The 19305-nt window shown below is 43.5% G+C and overlaps 1 protein-coding gene across 17 annotated transcripts in view; it reads right to left on the bottom strand.

Annotated features, from left to right (window-relative positions):
- Positions 1 to 19305, bottom strand: part of SRPK2 (SRSF protein kinase 2) — a 239700-nt gene that overhangs the window by 13022 nt on the left and 207373 nt on the right. For all 17 annotated transcript variants that reach the window (XM_012746806.3, XM_012746822.3, XM_076006514.1 and 14 more), the window contains 7 exons: positions 17487 to 17652; positions 16332 to 16357; positions 14838 to 15084; positions 13431 to 13913; positions 5197 to 5297; positions 4962 to 5069; positions 47 to 116 (listed from right to left, as the gene is read on the bottom strand). In XM_012746806.3, the coding sequence (XP_012602260.2) occupies positions 47 to 116; positions 4962 to 5069; positions 5197 to 5297; positions 13431 to 13913; positions 14838 to 15084; positions 16332 to 16357; positions 17487 to 17652 (1201 nt within the window). The remainder of the gene's footprint in view (positions 1 to 46; positions 117 to 4961; positions 5070 to 5196; positions 5298 to 13430; positions 13914 to 14837; positions 15085 to 16331; positions 16358 to 17486; positions 17653 to 19305) is intronic.

A 19305-nucleotide genomic window follows, 5' to 3' on the forward strand; every position in this document is an offset into this window, starting at 1 on the left:
TGGCAGGAGACCCAGACTGAGATATTCAGAATGCAGCAATACTCACCTTCATCTCTGGAATAGTCTTCCCCAGAATGTGGTTCAAACAAATAATCTCCTGTTGCCAGCTCAAATGCCTAGGATACAACAGACGACATGCTAAGCATTTCACAGCGACTGGCCCCCAAGTCAGCAACCTGCTTTCCTTACAGAAGAGACCTACATTTTATGAGGATCTGAATCAAACCAAAAAGCCTCCTAAAAAGTACAAAATGCTTAATTGTTTCTTTCTTCCAAAAAGTTCAAAAAAGCTTCAGGGATACTTTTACAACTCTTCTAATGGAAAATACGTATATACGGGCTATGAATTCTCTTCATTTTGCAGGAAGCAGACGTGAAACATCAGTGAGTGAGCGGCACCTGCAGGCCTGGCCGGAGCACAGCCCCATTCTATGAACCGTGGAGCCAGGAGGATTCAAGCCAGGACTCAACCAGGCCTGCCTGACTCGAGCACCCACCCGCAACCAGTGTGCCGACTGGGCCCCCAAACAGCAGACCCTGCTGCTTCCTTTCAGGAGAAACCTTCATGTATCAAGGTCTATTTTCAGCATTTCATCATCTATTTTCATCATCATTTCATTCATTCCTGACTCAACTAAAGAAAAACCTAGAAACAAAAAACGCCAGACGAGGCAGATGTCAAGGAGGGCGGGCTTCCTGGGTTCCTGTCAGCCGCCCCTCAGCATGCCAGCATACAGGGAATGCCATTTTTGTTCCCGCTCCCCCTGCTCATAAAAAAAAGCTCAGGACCATGAGTTTAAGTTATAACAATATACAAAGGCAGCAACTGCAATAGCTCTGCTGATCAAATATAATATTATGTTTTAAAAAAATTAAAAGAACATGCTAAATCCCATTTCTGGGCTTTCCCATAGTTCCTTCTATCCTGAATGTGAGATCTTGCTATTCTGACAGGTGCTTGGAGGTGCAGTGCCCCTTCAGTGGACCTGTGGGTCAGTGGCTGTGCCCACGCCTGCCCCCGACAAGCCACATTCAGAAAGGTTTCCTGTGCCAAGCTACCTTCTCTTTCTTTCAGTGACCAGAGTGCTGGGAAGGCACCCGTAAGGGGAAGACTTGCCAGCCTGGGCGAGGGACTGTCTCTCCTAGCACTGTCTTTAATGAACCGGAGTGGGCACAGTCAGCCCAGAGCCACATCATATTTTCATCTTTTTTTAAAAAAGACTGCACGTGAATTAGTTGAAGGAGGGAAGCAGGGGGACAAGACTGCTGCCAGCTGCATCTGCAAAGAGCTCTGGTTCTTGAGCTTGGGGTCTGAACAGGACACAGATACGCCCAGGCTCAACACAGGTGGACCTGTCGTCCCAGCACTGCTGATGCACGAAGGCACCAGCAGAGCACCTGGGAAGGCGTGGACTTGGGGCCCCTCCTCTCCATGCAATATAAACAGCTGAACTAATCCCACATCAGGACACAAAACCTTACATTTGGCCCCAATTCTAGGTGGAACGACTGGATTATGTACTCAATGGCCAGAAGAGTCTTTCTAGTCTGGGAAGCAATTAATTCAATCCCTTAGAAGCCAAACAAAAAACGTGGCAACCCAAATTAGGGAGAAAGAGGACTTGAGAAGCCACTTGGACGGAAAGTTCTAATGTAAGCTCTAGTTGCTCTTTCACCCGCTTTGAGTTCTATGCTCTTTAATTGATTTTTGAAAATATTTCAATCTGGTTGTATATATTTCTCCCCACCCCACCCCCAAAGAGATAGGGTCTCACCATGTTGCCCTGGCTTGGACTTGAACTCCTGAGCTCAAGCAATTCTCCTGCCTTGGCCTCCCAAGTTGCTGCAGAAGTGTGCCACCGCACCTGGCTTTATACATAATTCTTACTGCCTAACACCAAAATATGTTAGCTAAGTCTTTTATAAAAGAGGGCCATTTTGATTAACACCCCACATATTTCCAATGAAACACATAAAGAAGCCTATCAATGAAGTATTTTTTTTTAAAAAAGGAAGAGGAGAGATGGAAGCTCCCCTGTAATCCTGTCATCTGGTTTTAGTTCTTTGGAGAGTGACAAGACTCTCTTAACACATATAGCTTGCACAGCGGGGTGAATGCACATTACAACAAAAACATCTGCTTTTCTACGTTACAATTTCACATTAGCAGCATAAAAAAATGGAAGATTATTGCCTTCAACTCAAATTACTCCCAATATAACCGTAACTATTTACTTTTAATACTTGGGAGCTCTGGCTTCTTCCTTCTGTGCTTGTCCTAGTCCCCTTGGAGGGCTTTTCCCTGGACCAGCCTCTGTTCTCGGATTCTTGGGAGACCAGGTCCCTCTGTCCTGAAATGCCTTCCTATGCCAAAGTACCCCATTCTGATTAAGTAAGGTCACTTATTTATTCTGTCATGTGACCAGTGCCAAAGATGTTCGGTGATGTTTGTCAGAATGGCTTTTCTTGTTTCTATGGCACTGGCTAGGACTCACCATGGAGTCCATAAGAAGTTCCCTATTTAGGGACTAACACAAAAATGCAGAGAAACCAGCACTTCAGCCACACAGGAGCTTTAGATCTCATACACTTACACCTAGAAGGGCCCCAAAGCTCAAGAAAAGAAAAACAGATCTGAAAACTGACACCAGGCCTCATTCTGTCACGCTTCTCCAGCTGCAGAACCTGAAGTTCTCCTCCCTGACACAGAAGGGGACTCGGCCACACCCATCAGCTCTTATTCCCAATGGAGTCTCTGTGAGATTTGATGCTATATATAAAACTCAAAGGACTACAGGATCTAGCACCGAGAACAATCTGTGGCTTTATGACAGCTTGGTATTACAAGGTCAAATTTAATATGCTGTAATATTTTTAAACTTCAACAAAAGGGTGGAGGTGGAGAAGCACTGCCTCATCTCTTCCAGATTATCCGAACTAAAAGGACCTCTCAGCCATGGCCTATGGGGGTGGGGTTGGCAGGGAATGGGGGTTGCCTGTTCCTAAAACTCACCCTTGTGACAACCGAGAAAACAAAAACAAAACCATAAGCAGCACCAAGGGAGCTTATGCTTAATTCTTGGGAAAGGGGCAGGTGAGAGGAGACAGAGGATGCTTTCCCTCGGGGCCTGTCTCCATGTTCACACCCGCACTCACAGAGACAGTACTGCAAGAAGCTGGCAGGATACGGCGCCTGAGTGGAGGATAAATCCTTGTCTAAGGCACGCAGGACAGATAACATGGCACAAAACCATGCTGATGGCACCACCATTTTCTCGCCACGTCTGTAATTTTGTCCTATTTTTCTGATTATATCACCAAATTTAATACCCAAAATTAGAAGCACAGGATTTCAGAGCTGAAAGAGTTCTTAGCTCCTAATTCAGGGAGGGCCTAATGCTGGTGACCAGCTTGACCTTCCTCATCCTGCATGGCCCATGGCTGCCAGGGGGCCACTCCCTGCTGCTCCACTGCTGCCCACTGCTCCCTGGGCCCCCTTTCCACTGCCTCCCTCCACCTAACTCTGCCCTGCGGGTCACACAGAGGGGGGCAAATGCCTCTCCACATAGTCATCTCTACATTTAATGAAACCATCACTCATAGTGAATCCACCCCTGATTCTTTTAACCATTTTTTTCTATACCGAGCTAAGGCAGGGACTTGGTTTTTGATGCATAAAAACTTTACGACTGTGAATAATTTTAAAATCACCTGGTATTATCCATAAGAACAAGGGGCTAGAAAGGCCCAGTGTTTCAGACCTATTTGGCCACATCAGTTCTAGTATCAGATCACGCTAACTTGAAAGACACAAAACATCTACTTTTTCTCATATCGTCTTGTACTATGTGCTTAACACAATGCTTTTATTTTAGCATTAGAGTCATAAAACATAGTAAATTCAAAACAATTGTTAAATTAAACTTTAAATGAAAAATTAACATATTTATTTTGCATTGCCCCCCCCCCCTTTTTTTTTTGCAAGACTTGAGCGATGTGTGTAAGGTCTTACACATGAGCCCTTTAATGTAAACATCAGAGGAAAATGTGGATAAAAAATAATAGGAAACAGAAAAAGCACGAACCCCCACAGTAAGCAACCCACTTCCCCCAGTGTGGGAACGACAGAGTAGAGCCCACTGAGAGAAAAGCACTGAGCTGGTCAGGAAACGGGGCCGAGCAAGAGGACCTGAAACTGCTCCTGGGTCAGGGACCACTGGTGCCACCAAGTCATAGGTTCACAAGAATAACAAAAGATGACCAGTGGGCTGGGGAGAGGTCAGACACAACCAACCTGTGATGTGAGAGATAATACAGAAGAGGCACCTGCTGCCTCTAGGGAGACATCACCATGCTCTCTCTGGAATGTTCTCTCTGGGAACGGCCTCAGTCAGAGGGAGCATATGCCACTGCTCCTGTCTCAAAAGTGACCGGCCATCCTAGAACAATCAGCCAAAATATTCTCTCGATTGTTCTTTGTAAATGAAGAGCAATTTCGTGCTGGTATCTGGGGAGATCCGTCCTGGTCGGGAAGGAGGTGAGGTCCCCTGGCCTCGCCTCGGCAGCCTTCCCCTGAGAGACAGCTGTCTCATGCTCCTCTACACTGTGAGTGAAGGGGAAAGCTCTGAACACCCTACACACTCTCAGGGACCAAAAGGAATTACATCCAGTCACTGAGCTGCCACAACTGAGTCTGTAGGGCCATGCGCTCCACAGGGACTTAAGAAGAGACCATCTCTCACAAGACCAAGCCTAACCAAGCCAAAACACAGGGCATGCGTGAGGACAGTTCTTCCCATTCTTAAGGCATCCAAGGCAGCAACTTTCCCCTCACCAAGCCCACAGTGGACGACCCTTACAGTCAGAAAAACTGAGACCGCATGCCCTGGAGACAGCCCCACCAAGAGCATTAAAGGGATGAGCCAACTCATAGGGAAGAAAATGGCGAAGGCCGTTCTTACCATACACGCCGTGCTCCAGATGTCAGCAGGTGTGCTGTAACCTGCTCCTATTAAGACCTCTATGGATCTATACTGACGTGTCTGGATGTCTTCCGTGAAGTGTTTATGCTGGAAGGGAACAGATCGCGTTACCACGGAGGAGCACAGACACTTAAGAGACATTTAAAGACACTTTAAAAAGTATCTTCTCACATAGAATCACGACAAAAATGTTTTAGAAAGAAACTCTACTTACCACCCAACAAGCGTTTCCCAGGTCAGCAATTTTTACTCTAATTTTATCTGCGTTCCGTGGATCCAGAGGATTCACCAACAAGTCGGCCGCCCGGGTTTTTGCTGGCGTGAGCAAACAGCAGGACAGTTAGGCCTGGGTAAGCGTCTGCACACTCGAGCACAGTGTCTGCCAGGACACAGTCCCCTCTCCTAAAGGGTGGTCTGTGATCACTTAGGCCTGGAACACTGCAAACTCAACTTAACAGAATCAAAATCTTCCCATCTCTGGAAAATATTCCACAAAAGAGAACAAACAGGGCTGCCCAGCCCAGAGGACACGTGGTCACGGCTGTGCCGTTTCTCCTTAACCCAGACCCTTGCCCGCTGGTCAGCACTGAACACTCTGGCCTTGCTGTGGCCTTGCCTGGCCTCTGGCCACTCCTCCTGACATCAAGGCGCTCAAGGCAGGTCTAGCGTGCTGGTGTGCTGCTACAGGAGCACAGAGGCAGAGCGTGCTGCTGTGGGTGGCCCATCACTTCCTAGTGACAACCGAGACCCCAGGGCCCCGGCACCCACACCCAACACATCCTACACCTCCTGCTGCCTGGGCTGAGCACACACAGACCTCAAGGCCTAGAAGATGGCTGATTAACAAATATAGATTTAATCTATTCTGGTTTAGTTTTACACAAGGAAGAGGTCTCCTGAGGTGGCTTGGGCCACAAAGGCAACCTCTGAGGTCACTCGCAATTCCAGGGTGATCCCAAGGGAATCTCAAAGGCAGGCACAGGGCCAGGCTTCCCAGGCTATCAGGGGCCAGAAGAGGCTCTCACACAAGTCGGGACCATGCCTGTGTCAAGCGCCGTTAACCAGGGGGCAAGTAACAAAGAAAAATAACTTAGTGAGGTCCAAAAAGAAAATCCTGAAGTGAGCATCTTCATCCCCAAACCTCAAACTGACCCACAAGCTCAGATTTCTCATAAGAATGAAATGTAACTGCAGCTTTTATCTTAGAAGTGATTCTGAAATGGTGTTTACAAACTAAATAGAAAAGCCTACTCAATGAAGAACATTAAACACCTACCTTAGATAGCCCTTTGGCTCGCTCAAAGCTGGGCACTGCTAAAATGAACTAAACGTCTTTTGGGTATACCTGACTATGGACCTGCGGTGTGTGAGGAGGCTCCAACTCCTCGCACGCCCCACCCAGGCAGGAAGGCCAGCCTTGCTTAGGTTAGCAGAGCAGTGGGCAGGCAAGTCCCCCAGAATACCCACAGAGCTCCCGAGGATGCTAGAAGAATTCTGGCCAACATCTCAGCCCTTGAGACCTGTTCCTTGGCCTTGTGGCTCAACACGGGCCAGCCAGGCACAGATGTTCCCTTCTTGATACCTTCCACATGTCTGCTTCCTCTGTATACAGATGGCAATCTTTACGGTGCCGCCTTGCCAAAGGCCAGGGATGAGCTCAGAAAAAAAAACACAGGAACTCAGAAAATGATGAGAAAGCAAGCAGCACAGAACACAAAAGGAGGGAAAATGTATACACTGATACATGGTGACTGAGAACAGAGCTCCAGGATAAGCGTAACAATGGTGACCAGTGGACAGACGGACAACACTAGAAATGACTAGATGAATCCCTCATGTCACTTAATCAAGGAGAATCAGCAGGGAAGAAAATGGAATTTGAGGTTTGCAGAATCTAGATTCAAATCTAAGTTTCAACACCTATAAGTTGTAAGACTGCCAAATGACAAACTTTTTGAGGCTCAGTTTTTAGGAAAAGTGGGGGAGGAAAAGACCACTCCCCTTCCTGCGAAAGAAACAAGAAGCAATCCAAACACAGGAGAGTTAGGACAGCATCTGGCCGACTGGCTAGATCCTGGGGCTTCGCTCTGCTGTGATCACTAACCGCTGAGGCTCCTGAAACTGGCCAGCGAGGGACTAGAGAGCAGACAGAGGCGGAAACCCAAGGGTGCGTCCGCCTCTCTACACACAAACGATAGTTCTAATGGGAGGAGAGAATGAAGCCACACTAGTCACACTGTGGTCCTCCTAAACCACAGCAAATTTGATTTCTTTTTCCTTTCTCAGCACTGGTAACTGTGAGTTGGCTGTTATCTGAGGGTACTCAAGTGGAATGAGGTAATTTGTAATCTGCCACCCACTCTGAGTTGTTGTTTTCAAACACACCTCCCAGGAGCTGCATAATTCAATTAAGCTAGAAGAAATACACTTTCAAAGACACTTCACCATACATTTAAATACAGTTCGTTGTATTTTCAATATCCCTCATTTATGTTCACTAAATAAAATGTCTTTGGTGGCATACTGCTATCCTCCTGGTTCGGGTGTGTAAACAGTTACCCAGCTTACAGTGTGTTCCGAACCATACTAGGTAATTTATCTTGATAACTTAATTGTACAAGAATACAACAGGAGGTAAAAGAGATTCTGCTTTTCTGACTTTCTTCTCTCAGCACTAGGGAACCTGACAGCACCTGGCCACAAACGCCCATTTAAACACAGACACCTGTGCCCACGGCGTCCACATGGTCATTGCAATTCTGCTCGCACCTCCTCTGATTAGGTCATCCCTTTTGTGACTGGTCACAGCTCTTCCTTCTCATGGATACTGGTGACACAAAGGACAAGTCACAGCTATCCTTCCAAAACGAAAAGCCTGCAATTGCACTTTGCTTATTATACCAAGAAGAGAATAAGTCTGAAGATTTCATTTCAGGAAGGGCTGGGGCCCTTAATTCACTTTCTGATAACCCAGTCTCTGGGTGACACTGTGGTCATTCGTTCCATGTGAAGCTTCTCCTAGAAACTAGTACGACAACAGACAGCAACGTGTGAAGAGACAGCTGCTGTCACGTATGCACAAGGCACTGTGCTAGGCACACGCCAACTTCACATTATAAATGTCCGTATAAGGAAGGCATGAATATCCTCTCCACATGGAGGAGGTTCAGCACTAGGCCCAAGGAAGCAATAGCAGAATTAGGAGATTTAATGCTAACCCATTCATTCAACAAATAATTACTGGGTCTTCTATATGCCAAAAGATACCTTCTATCTCTGTCTTGGTACTGGGAACTTGTACTAGGAACACAGCATGAAGAAAACATGCCCCAAATTTGGAAACTCATATACCAGCTGGAAACACTGACAATAAAGTAAATATATAGTAATTTATATACCATCTCAAGTAGCTGTATATGCTATGAAGAAAAACAAAGCAAAGAAAGGAGATGGATAAGAATGAGGTCGCTTGGGAAAGTCTTTTCTGAGAAAGTGACATTCAGGCAGAGGCCCAAATAAAGGAAAGCATGGAGCAGGAGAAGTTCCAGGCAAAGGAGACAGGAAGGGCAAAGGAGACAGGAAATGCAAAGGCCCTGAGGCAGAAACAAGCCTCTCAATTTTTGAGAAGCTTTGTAAAGAAGCCAAAGTGAGCGTGCAGCACAAGCCAGGGGAACAGAGGGAGAGGGTGGGAGAGCAGATGACATCAGAAAGCCACCAGGAAACAGACTGGAGAGCTTGTTGACTTTAATGAGGGATGCCTGGGGCATAGCTCTGTGAGAAAAACAGTGGAGATCCTCTTTTAAGGGGGAAAGGGAAGATGATGGGATATGCTTTTGAAAGATTTCTCTGGACTGCTGGAGAGAGAACAGACTGAGGAGCAACAGCCAAAGTAATGAACCTGGAGACTGCATTACAGTAGCAGGCATGGACTGAAGGTGACCTGGGTCCCACCAGGTGACATGAAAAGATTCCAGATATATTCCGCAAGTAAAACCAAACAAGACCACCGGCTCTAAGGCCTTTGTCCTTCAGATGTGATGAGTCAAGATTGGTGCTATGGCTCTATAAGCTAATAATCTAAGAGGAACCCTGCCTCCTATTGTCAATCTTCAATGGCTGCCAAATTACTCTAGAAAAAAAGTCTACATTCCTTAGCCTGGCATTCAAATTCTTCTTCAGTCTTCTCAGTCTGGCCCCAAGCCTCCTTCTACTACTCCCTAATATGTACACTCTGCTCTAGTGACAAGGACCTACACAAACTCTCAAGAAAGACTGTTTCTCTAGCTTCATGTTCTTGTGGTACCAAGTGGCCAACTGCAAGCCCCTCGGCCAAACGCCTGCCACACAGGAAATAAAAAACACATCCCACAGGAGAGGCTGCCCCTGGTTATCAAATGACCAAGGTAGAAACCAAAACTGAGTGCCTCCAAGAAAAGCCTAGATAAGTAGATCCTGTCCCTGGTGTGTCCCTAGAATGTAATAACACTGAAAAGGCCTGTTTAGTAAGAGGCTGGGATCGATAAAAAATAAAACAGAACACAACAAAAAAAACCCCACCTCCTATTTCTACCTGATGCACTAGTAGGTACTGGGGATGGTATGTGTGTTGGACAGAGTAATGTTTTGAAGAGAAAAAGGTAGGAGAAAGGGAAGAGTAGAAGAATATAACCAGATCCTACTCATTTGTTTGTTATTCAATAGATATTTATCTTAGCACTGGGTTAGATGCTGAGGATACAAAGATAAGAACATCCTGCACTCTCAAAGAGTTTACATTGCAGTGAGGAGAAAGATACTGGAAAAGGAGCGACGACCCGGCAATTAAGGAAGGCATGACTGGGAGGAAGAGAGGCGAAGAGACCTGTGGCCTGTGGAGGACACAGGAAGCCCTCGCCAGGAGGCTGGACATCATGCCCCATCGTGTCCTGGATCAGGAAAAAGAAAAAAGGAAAACTGTAGGATAACTGAGGACATTTGACTAAGGAATAAATAATGCATGTGTTTTGAAATTATTAATATTCTTACATATGATGGTATTGTCGTTATGACAGAGAATGCCTAATTCACCTCGCAGAAGATGAACGCATACATATTTAGGAGTGAAGTGTCCTAGTATCCGTAGCATACAATGTGTATATATAAAATAAATACATATAATTTGGCAAAATGTGAATGTTCAATCTGTATGGAGGATATATAGCTGTTCACTGTACTATTCTTCAAAATAAAAAACAGAGAGAGATGTTCTATGTTCTGACACTTCCTCTCCCCGTGCCTCCAGGGGCGGCGCCGGTCACGCAGGGACGCCACACTCCACCACGGAGACTGCGACAGATCGCGGGAGCTGTGAAAAACTGCAGGCAGAAGAATAGACGGGTTTGATTAGCATATTTCAAAAACATCCTAACAGCTACTCGGAAGAGCGATCTGAAAGGCAGGTGGGGGTGAAAGCTGCAGAGAACATGAAGCTGAGAGGCCAGCGTGGAGCCTCGGTCACAGGTGAGGCGAGCAGCCGCAGTGCTCACTTTTGGGCTAGGCAAGGAGGTTTCTACTTCAGAGGTACGACTGGCAGGACGTGGTGACCCACTGGATGAGACAGAAAGAAGAGGGCGGACACACGATGACCAGGTGTCTCACAGGAGCAACCCGAGACGGCGGTAACAAGCGTAAGCAACACAGCACATCTAGCAGGCGGGCAGCAAGCAGCACTCTGGTTCCTAAGTGTCCAGTTTGAGGCTCCCTAGTGACACACAGCTGGAGCTATCGCGGAAACAGGTGGATGAGCGAACCTCGAGACAGGAGAACTGAACAAGAGATTTCTCTGCCAGGAACGTGCTTTCCTTGGATTCGGGACTTGCTTCCTCATATCCTTCAGGTCTCTGATCAAATGCTACCTTGTCACCGTCTAGATGGGATTTAAAACAGCCCCTGCCACACTACATTGACCTCATCAGGCCCTGCAGGAGGCAGCCCTTGTTGGCCACCTACCCTCGCAGGGACATAAGCTCCACGACAAGCGCACTGTGGCTTTGTTGACTGCTATGCCCTCAGTCCTCACAACATGGGTCTAGCACCCTGCCGGAACTCAACAGTTGCTGAAAGTGGACACCACACTAAGGAGCGGCTGTCACAGGCAAGCTCAGCTCAGTCAGGGAGATTCTGTGTGAAGAGTCTGAGAATTGGGCTGAGAACAGAGATCAGGGAGGCCCCAACATTTAAGATGCCTGAAGAAGACTAAGGAACTGCCCAGAGGAGGACAGGACAGAGCAGAGCCAGCAACGCTGAGGGAGGACAAAGGCTGAGGTGGCAGGGTTGGCAGAGTGGGGCCCACGTGAGCCAGAGCCTCCTAAGAGGTGATGCGCTGGGACGGTAGCACAGCCTCACACCTATCGAGAGATGCCTAAGAATCACCTGTCTCCAGTGGGATTTTACATTGTGTCTAAATTAGAAATTGTCCTCTCTTCACCTATTGTCATTCACCTCAACCTGAGGTTCTCCCTACTTCTCTTTGTCATGTAGGAATTTTTTTATCTTTCCAGATGTAAAACCTATAGCTACCTACTCCTGCCCCCTTCCCACTGTGAATTATGATGTGGCAGACAGAGCAGGACCAGAAACCAGGAGGCCTGGGCTCAGGAGCTACGAATTACAAACCAAGTGACTGCACGAAACAAGCCTTTATACTTGCTGGGACCCCAGATACTGACAACACAGTAACAGAAGTAGCAATCGGGCTCCTTGCAGGGTTTGTGATGACCAGGGAAATCTACAGTCACTGAGAATTTTTTTGTTATCATATATTCCATGCTATTATTTATCTACCTATACCATTTATCTGCCTTGATTCCATACTAATAATATTTCCTTTGATAGAGGAAAAAACTGAGACTCAGGGAGGTTAAGAAACCAAAGTCTCATAACTATTAAGTTTTGAGCTGAGATTTAATCTGATATACAGTCATCCCTCATTATCCAGAGGGGGACTGGTTCCCAGACCTCCCAAGGATACCAAAATCCACAGATGCTCAAGTCCCTGGTAAGAAATGGCATCGTGTTTGCATATAACCTAGGGGCATCCTCCTGTATACTTTAAATCATCTTGAGATTGTTTATAATACCTAATATAATGTAAATGCTATGTAAATAAATAGTTCTTATACTGTATTGTTTAGGGGAAAATGACAAGGAACATGTACAAGTCTGTACATGTTCAATACAGACACAGGGATTCTTTTTCCCCTGAATACTTTTGATCCGAAGTTGGCTGCATCCACAGTTGTGAAACCCATGGATAAGAAGGGCTCACTATATTTGAAGCTACTGTCCCAAGCTGCTACTCACAAAATATGAATAAAAATGAATTTAGACGTAATGTATAAATTATTTTCTATATCTTTACCTATCTGTAAGTTATGTAAACAGTGAGCTACAATAGCAACAACAAATCTGGAGAAGATACATTTCACTATTGCTCTTTCCTAGAAATGAACCTACATTCCATGTGAAACCATTTTATAAGCACCTTCGAACCCTCCCTAGCCAGGGTAAAGGAGAGCAGGAGTTGACTATGTCCGGCCAAGTCAAGAAAACACATTCTTAGGATGTGGAGTTATAGCCAGTGCGGAACCAGCCAGCTCACAGGGCAGGATGCAGTTGGCATCCTGCTGGAAGGACAGGGGCTGCAGGCATGACTGGGCTGGGCTGGGCTGTCTGCAGGGCTGGCGCAATTACTCTGCATGTGTTAAACAGGTTTGTCAGTAGAGGGAGCAGAGGAGGTTTCTGAGCCTTTCCACTGAGGGCCAGAATGGAAACCAACTGAGACACCCAGTTTTCACTTACTAAAGTCACTTGGCATTCACTCCCAAAATAAGTCAGGGACAAGACTTCTTAGGTGGAAACAACACAAGATTCAATCTATATTCTGTCATTACATTTAAATCCATGCCACTGTCTTTAAAATTACAGTCCTTGGCCAGTTATCAAGGTCCTATAATCAGGAACAAACTATCAGAAGAAAATACAACACTTTTTTCTCAATAGAGCCAAAGAGCAGGCATATTTTTTCTTAAACAGAAAAACAAACAAATATTAAACATAATGCTTTCAGATGGGAGGATACAAATTATAAACTAAACTACACATTTTAGAAAGCTACAAGGTGTATACTGCTAGAGCTGGAAGGTTTTTGCAAAGGCTTAATGTCACTGACTAAATATAGAAAGAATGAGAAAAGCTCAGAAATGAGATCTGATATGCAGAGAGCAAGAGTGGCACAGAACATATTTTTCATCACATCACTTGTTCACGGGTATAAAAATAATAAAATGAAAATGATCAGTGCACACATATACAGCTTTGCTACCTCCAGCCAATTCCTTTCATACCATTTGTCAAACGCATGACCCTGGAACCACAGAAAGCAGACAGTTGATGCAAAAAAAGACTTACTTTTCGGCAAATCCCCGGTGCTAGAGGCTGACACCGTCCTGCTTCTGTCATGGGATGGGCTGCTTTCCTCCTGCTCAGTGAGTGGTGATCCCTCAGAAAGCACAGAACCGCAGGCCACAGGTTCTAAGGACCCAGAAAACAACGAAGTGGAAAACTCTGGGAACTGTGACTCAGGAATTTTATGTCGTCCATTTGGCAATTCACCATTGAATTGTTCATAAGAGCTGCTATACGTGTAATCACTTTCTGCATTTGGCTCATCAAGGTTATATTCCTCGGGATTTGGGCAGTCATCTTCATCATCCTCTTCATCATCCAGCTGTTGTTCCAATAAGAATGGGCCATTCTCAATATGGCCATTGGTTTTGGGTGATTCTATCCAGGCAGGGTCTATGTTCGCAAGTTCCTGTTCAACATCATCTTCATCTTTCTCAATATTTTCTTTCTCAGTGTCTTCTTTCTCTTCCTGGTCTTCAGCTTCACCTTAAAAAGTTGATGGGCTAAGAATTAGAACTTGTTACTCTCCTTAATATAGCAGCACTTAATTCCTTCAACAAGATATATATATATATTTTTTTTTTTTTTGAGGCAGAGTCTCACTCTGTTGCCTGGGCTAGAGTGCTGTGGCATCAGCCTAGCTCACAACAACTTCAAACTCCTGAGCTCAAGCGATCCTCCTGCCTCAGCCTCCCGAATAGCTAGGACTATTGGCACGCCACCGTGCCTGGCTAGTTTTTTCTATTTTTAGTTGTTTAGCTAATTTTCTATTTATAGTAGAGACGGGATCTCACTCTTGCTCAGACTGGTCTCGAACTCCTGAGCTCAAGAAATCCTCCTGCCTCGGCCTCCCAGAGTGCTAGGATTACAGGCATGAGCCACCGCGCCAGGCCAACAAGATATATTTTTGAATGTGCTTAATTAATTTACCACAGGGTAAACACCTCTTGGCTTTCGGGGACAAAACCTTTAGGTTTTCCACATCTCATTTTTCATTTATTTAATAACTGACCTACTCATGACAAAAGTTAGCTTCGGGGGAAAATAACTTTAAAGATAAAGTTGTACTTCCATTTCTACCCTCTCCTCTGCAATCTTAAGAAAAAGGTTTGTGGAACAACACAATTAGGTAAAAGGTTAATTACAAAATAAAGGAAGGACCATCATTAGCACGATAGAGACATGGTTCATTTCTCAGACATTCTGCATTTTTTTAAAAAACTATTTTGAAATGTTAACATATTTCTGGCATATGGCTCACAAATAAAGTGCCAGGCTGTATCCCGTATTCCCAAACAGGGAGTTGGAGAGAATCACCCTCGACAGCTGAAGTGGCAGCTCAAAGCCAATCCCTGTGGTGACCTGGCAGGTCCCCGTCAATGGAGCTCACGGGCCCCTGACTACACTGACCGTTGTCCTTCGCAGTCTCTGCCTCAGCCGCCTCCTCTAATCCCGCTGTTTTTAGTTTCACCTCTGGGCAGTATTCACCATCCTGCTCATTGGAAGGTACAGCTGAGGTGATGTTTTCTTCTATTATTTTCCTTTCAGCTTCTCGTTCCAATTCTTCTATCTCCTGCAGGCGTTTTTCCAATAACTCGGCCTGCCTCTTCTGTTTCTTTTTCAGTTTTTTCTTTTTGTTCTTAGATATTTTTCCTATCTATAATATATTAAGAAAACACACCACAGGTCAGTTTGCTTCTCTTTAAAGCATCACATAATAGTAGTTCTATTCTTTGCTCAATTTCAATTGAAAAAAATAAAAAAAAAAAAATAGTAGTTCTGGCAGCATGGTAAATACCAATAAACTCTGTTTTTTCATTTCATCTCCAACTAAAATCACAAGTCCAGAGATGAGATCCACCTTGTGATTAGGGTTATAGTAAAATAAAAAAATAAATAAAAATAAAAAAATGAAATTGGTGCTGGCTAAAATCACGTGCTGGGTCTACTACCAGGTCCTGTCCTCAGACGGACATAGCTTAAATGCAATAAGTCTTCACCAGTTCTGAGAGAACTGAATATTCTGAAATACACTTGGCTTTAAATAAGAAGCTCCTCTTACCAGTTATTTGCTGCTGCCTACATATAAAGTAACATCATCTCATCTCCTCCTTGCCAATAAAGAAACCCTACCAAAGGAAGTATATTTCACTGTTGGTCAACAGCGCTGTGTGTGTTTGGGTCTCTCATATTGAGCTGTTATCAACAGCCAAGACAACATGAACGCTAAGAAATGAGTATATGAAGTACAGGGGAAAGAAGAAAAAGCCACAGTTCTTGTCTGCCTTCAGTCATGGCCATCTGACTTGGAAACTACTGCCAATGAGAGCTGCCAATCTGTCAAATGATCGGTAAACTCGAGTGCCTTAGGCCAAGGCAGAACTATGGGAGATGACTCAGGCTCCTCAGCAGGCCAGGAAGCCCAATTATTGCAGTTGCCCCTTGCTCTGGAACTTCCGTTCCAAACTGGGTTGTCTCATTGGATGCAGTGTTTTGACAGGACCACAAAATAGATCATTCTTTCATATTTAACAACTGGCTGGAAAAAATTGGAACAGATTCAGAAAAACAGGTAACTTAGAAGCCAATCAGAAATAATGTAAAGTGGTTTTAGAATAATTATACTTCAAACTCTCTATCACCTCACATTTCACCAGATTTGGCCAACAGCACTCCAGAAAATACGTTAAGATCGATCGATCTTGGAACAGTTTTAACTGTTCCACCTCTTGTAAAAATCACTTCAACTTAACAAAACAATAAGTCTTAAATATTTGAGGATGCACAGCATTTATAAACATACATGTCTATCTTTTAAATTAATATAAATGAGAACATTGTTATAATTTGAAAAGCTCAATAATAGTCCCCTTTGACATGGTAAATATATGTGTAAGTACTTACAGGTTTTTGTTGTGGAGCCGTACTCACTAAAACAAAATAAAACAGAATGGGTATTTAGAGGAAAAGAGACACATATCTTTATGTAGGTAATTCGAATTGCAAAATGGAATAATTACTGTCTTTTAATGGCTACCCAACTTCAAAAACTGTTAATAATCACAGCTTCTTAATCATAGGGATCTAGAGAAAGTTTATCCAACTCAAACAAATGACTCACTATTAAAAGGCATAACAGAAGTTGTTCAATACTGGGACATTTCTCTTATTGATCTAAAATTAAACACAAGTACATTTCAAAAAGTTAATACCAAAGCACTGACTTACAACTTAAGAAAATGGAGAAGGGTTCACAAATATCCCATAGTTGCCAAACCAAATTCATTTTAGACATAACAAAGTGAACAATTTGGATTAGATGTACATATGACTAAATCAAATAGTGCAGCAAGTATGCAGCAAGTAGTCTAGAAATCATGTGATTAGACCCTACCAGCAGGAAAAGCTTGACCTAAACAACATGCTGATGGTAGTAAATGAGATGTGGTGAGGTCCCAGGAGCCTCAAGCCCTTTGCCTGTACCTTGCCAGACGACTTCACAAGGCACAATGTGGAAGAGCATGAAAACACATCCACACTTCACGGCCACCACCAGAAACAAAGATATGCCAATACTCCAGTCTCTTGGTCTTCTTCCGCCACTCTTAGGTCTTTTGCAACCAGTTCCAAAACTACTAAACTCAGATTGATATATCTAACTGGAGAGTAGGAATCACTCTGACAAAAGTGAAGCTAGAAAAAAAAATTCTGATGACTAAAGGTTGGCCATAAGAAACCCATTAATACAGAAACCCATTAATTCTCTCCTCTGCAGAGAAGTTGGCAACACACGAAAATGTCCAGATATAGATGAAGCAGCAGCTAAGAATTTAAATGACCTTTTAAGGGAGGACAAAGGTCAGTAATTCAAATATTAAAATATAATTTAATCGGGGTACCTTCCTTCTCAAGAAAAGGGTGCAGTTATTTCCAATAACAAAACTCTTATAAAAAGTTCTCATATATATACATTCGACTCAGCTGCCTACAATGTGCAACTCTGTAAACTCACAATGCTCCCAAACAGACCGGAAACCAAGCTGGCTCACGCTGCCTCACCTGCAGACCCCGAAGGAGGAGGAGCACCTGCTTTCTGCCACTCAGTGGCCTCGGCTGCCATTCTTCTCACATATGCATCATCCACACACATCAAGATGTTTTCTGGCTTTATGTCAGTATGAATAATTTTGCACTTACTGTGCAGATAATCTAACCCTTGAAGGACCTGGACATAGGAAAATTGAGAGAAGCTATTAATATGTCATTATTTAACTTTTATTTATGTGCATATCAGGTAATATAATCACATGACACAAAATTCAATAGACACAAAAGGATATTTAGTAAAACTCCCCCCAGCCCTGCCCCCATTGGAATCCAGTTCTCCTTCCCACAAGCAACCAATGTGTATCATTCCAGAGATAATTCATGTTCACAGAAACAAATGCATCTATATGCAGCTGGCCCTTGAACAACATGGTGTGAATTGTGTGGGTCCACTGATGTGTGGGCTTTCTTCTGCCTCTGCAACCCATGAGACAGCAAGATCCACTCCCTTCTCTTCCTCATCCTACTCAGAGTGAAGATGACCAGGATGAAGACCTGTATGATGATCCACTTTTACTTAATGAATAGTAAATATATATTTTCTCAATAACATTTTCTTTTCTCTAGTTTACTTTATTGTAAAAATATAGTATATACAATAAGACAGTGGCCCATGTAAGAAAAAAAAAAGAATACAGTATATAATACATATAACATACAAAATATGTGTTAATTGGCTGTTTATGTTATCAGCAAGGCAGTAGGCAATGGTAGTTAAGTTTTGGGGGAGTCAAAAGTTATATTCAAATTTTCAACTTCGCAGGGAGTCACTGCCCCTAACCCCCCATAATGCTCAAGGGTCAATTGTATATACTTCTTCGATAATAGCTTTATGGAAAAAACAATCCACATATACAATTCACCCTTTTAAATGTATAATTCAATGATTTTTGGATATACAGCCATCACCATTATGTAATTTAGAACATTTTCATCACCCCGAAAAGAAATAACATACTTATTAGCATTCAGTCCTCATCTCCCTCCAACCCCTCCATTCCTAAGGAACCACTAATCTATTTGCTATTCTGGACATTTTCTAAATAGAATCAAATAAAGTAGTTTTTTGGTAAACTGTCATGTTTTCAAATTTCATTTCAGTATAGCATGTATCAGAACTTTCTTTTTATTGCCAAATAATATTCTACTGTGTGGATATATGACATTTTGTTTACTCATTCATTTCGTGGACATTTGGATTGTTTCAATTTTGGGGCTATTATAAATAATACTGCTATGCACATTCATGTGTACGTTTTTGTGTGAGCATATGTTTTTATATTTCTTGGGTATACACGAAGGAGTGAGACTGTTAGGTCATATGGTAACTCTATATTTAGACTTTTGATGAACTGCCAAACTGTTTTCCTCAGTGGCTCTATAATTTTATTCCTACCAGCAATGTATAAGGGTTTCAATTTCTTCATCCTGAACAACACTTATTATTCTTTTTGATTTTAGCCACCCTAGTAGATATGAAACGGTATCTTACTGTGGTTTTCATCTGCATTTCCCTGATGGCTAATTATATGTATACATTTTTAATATTGTAGGAAAAGGAAAATTTATTTTAAACAGAAAGAGAACAGCTCTAGTATTGAGACAACACTATTAGACTAAAGGATTATTAGTCTATTAGCATTATAGATAGATTATTAGTCTATTAGCATTATTATGACTAATGCTATTAGACAACAGCATTAGACTAAAGGAAAGTTTTGAGCCAAAACATTGATAGGCTTACCACATTAAAACACACACACACACACAC

The sequence above is a fragment of the Microcebus murinus genome, chromosome 9, assembly GCF_040939455.1.
Source record: "Microcebus murinus isolate Inina chromosome 9, M.murinus_Inina_mat1.0, whole genome shotgun sequence".
Taxonomy (NCBI): Eukaryota; Metazoa; Chordata; class Mammalia; order Primates; family Cheirogaleidae; genus Microcebus; species Microcebus murinus.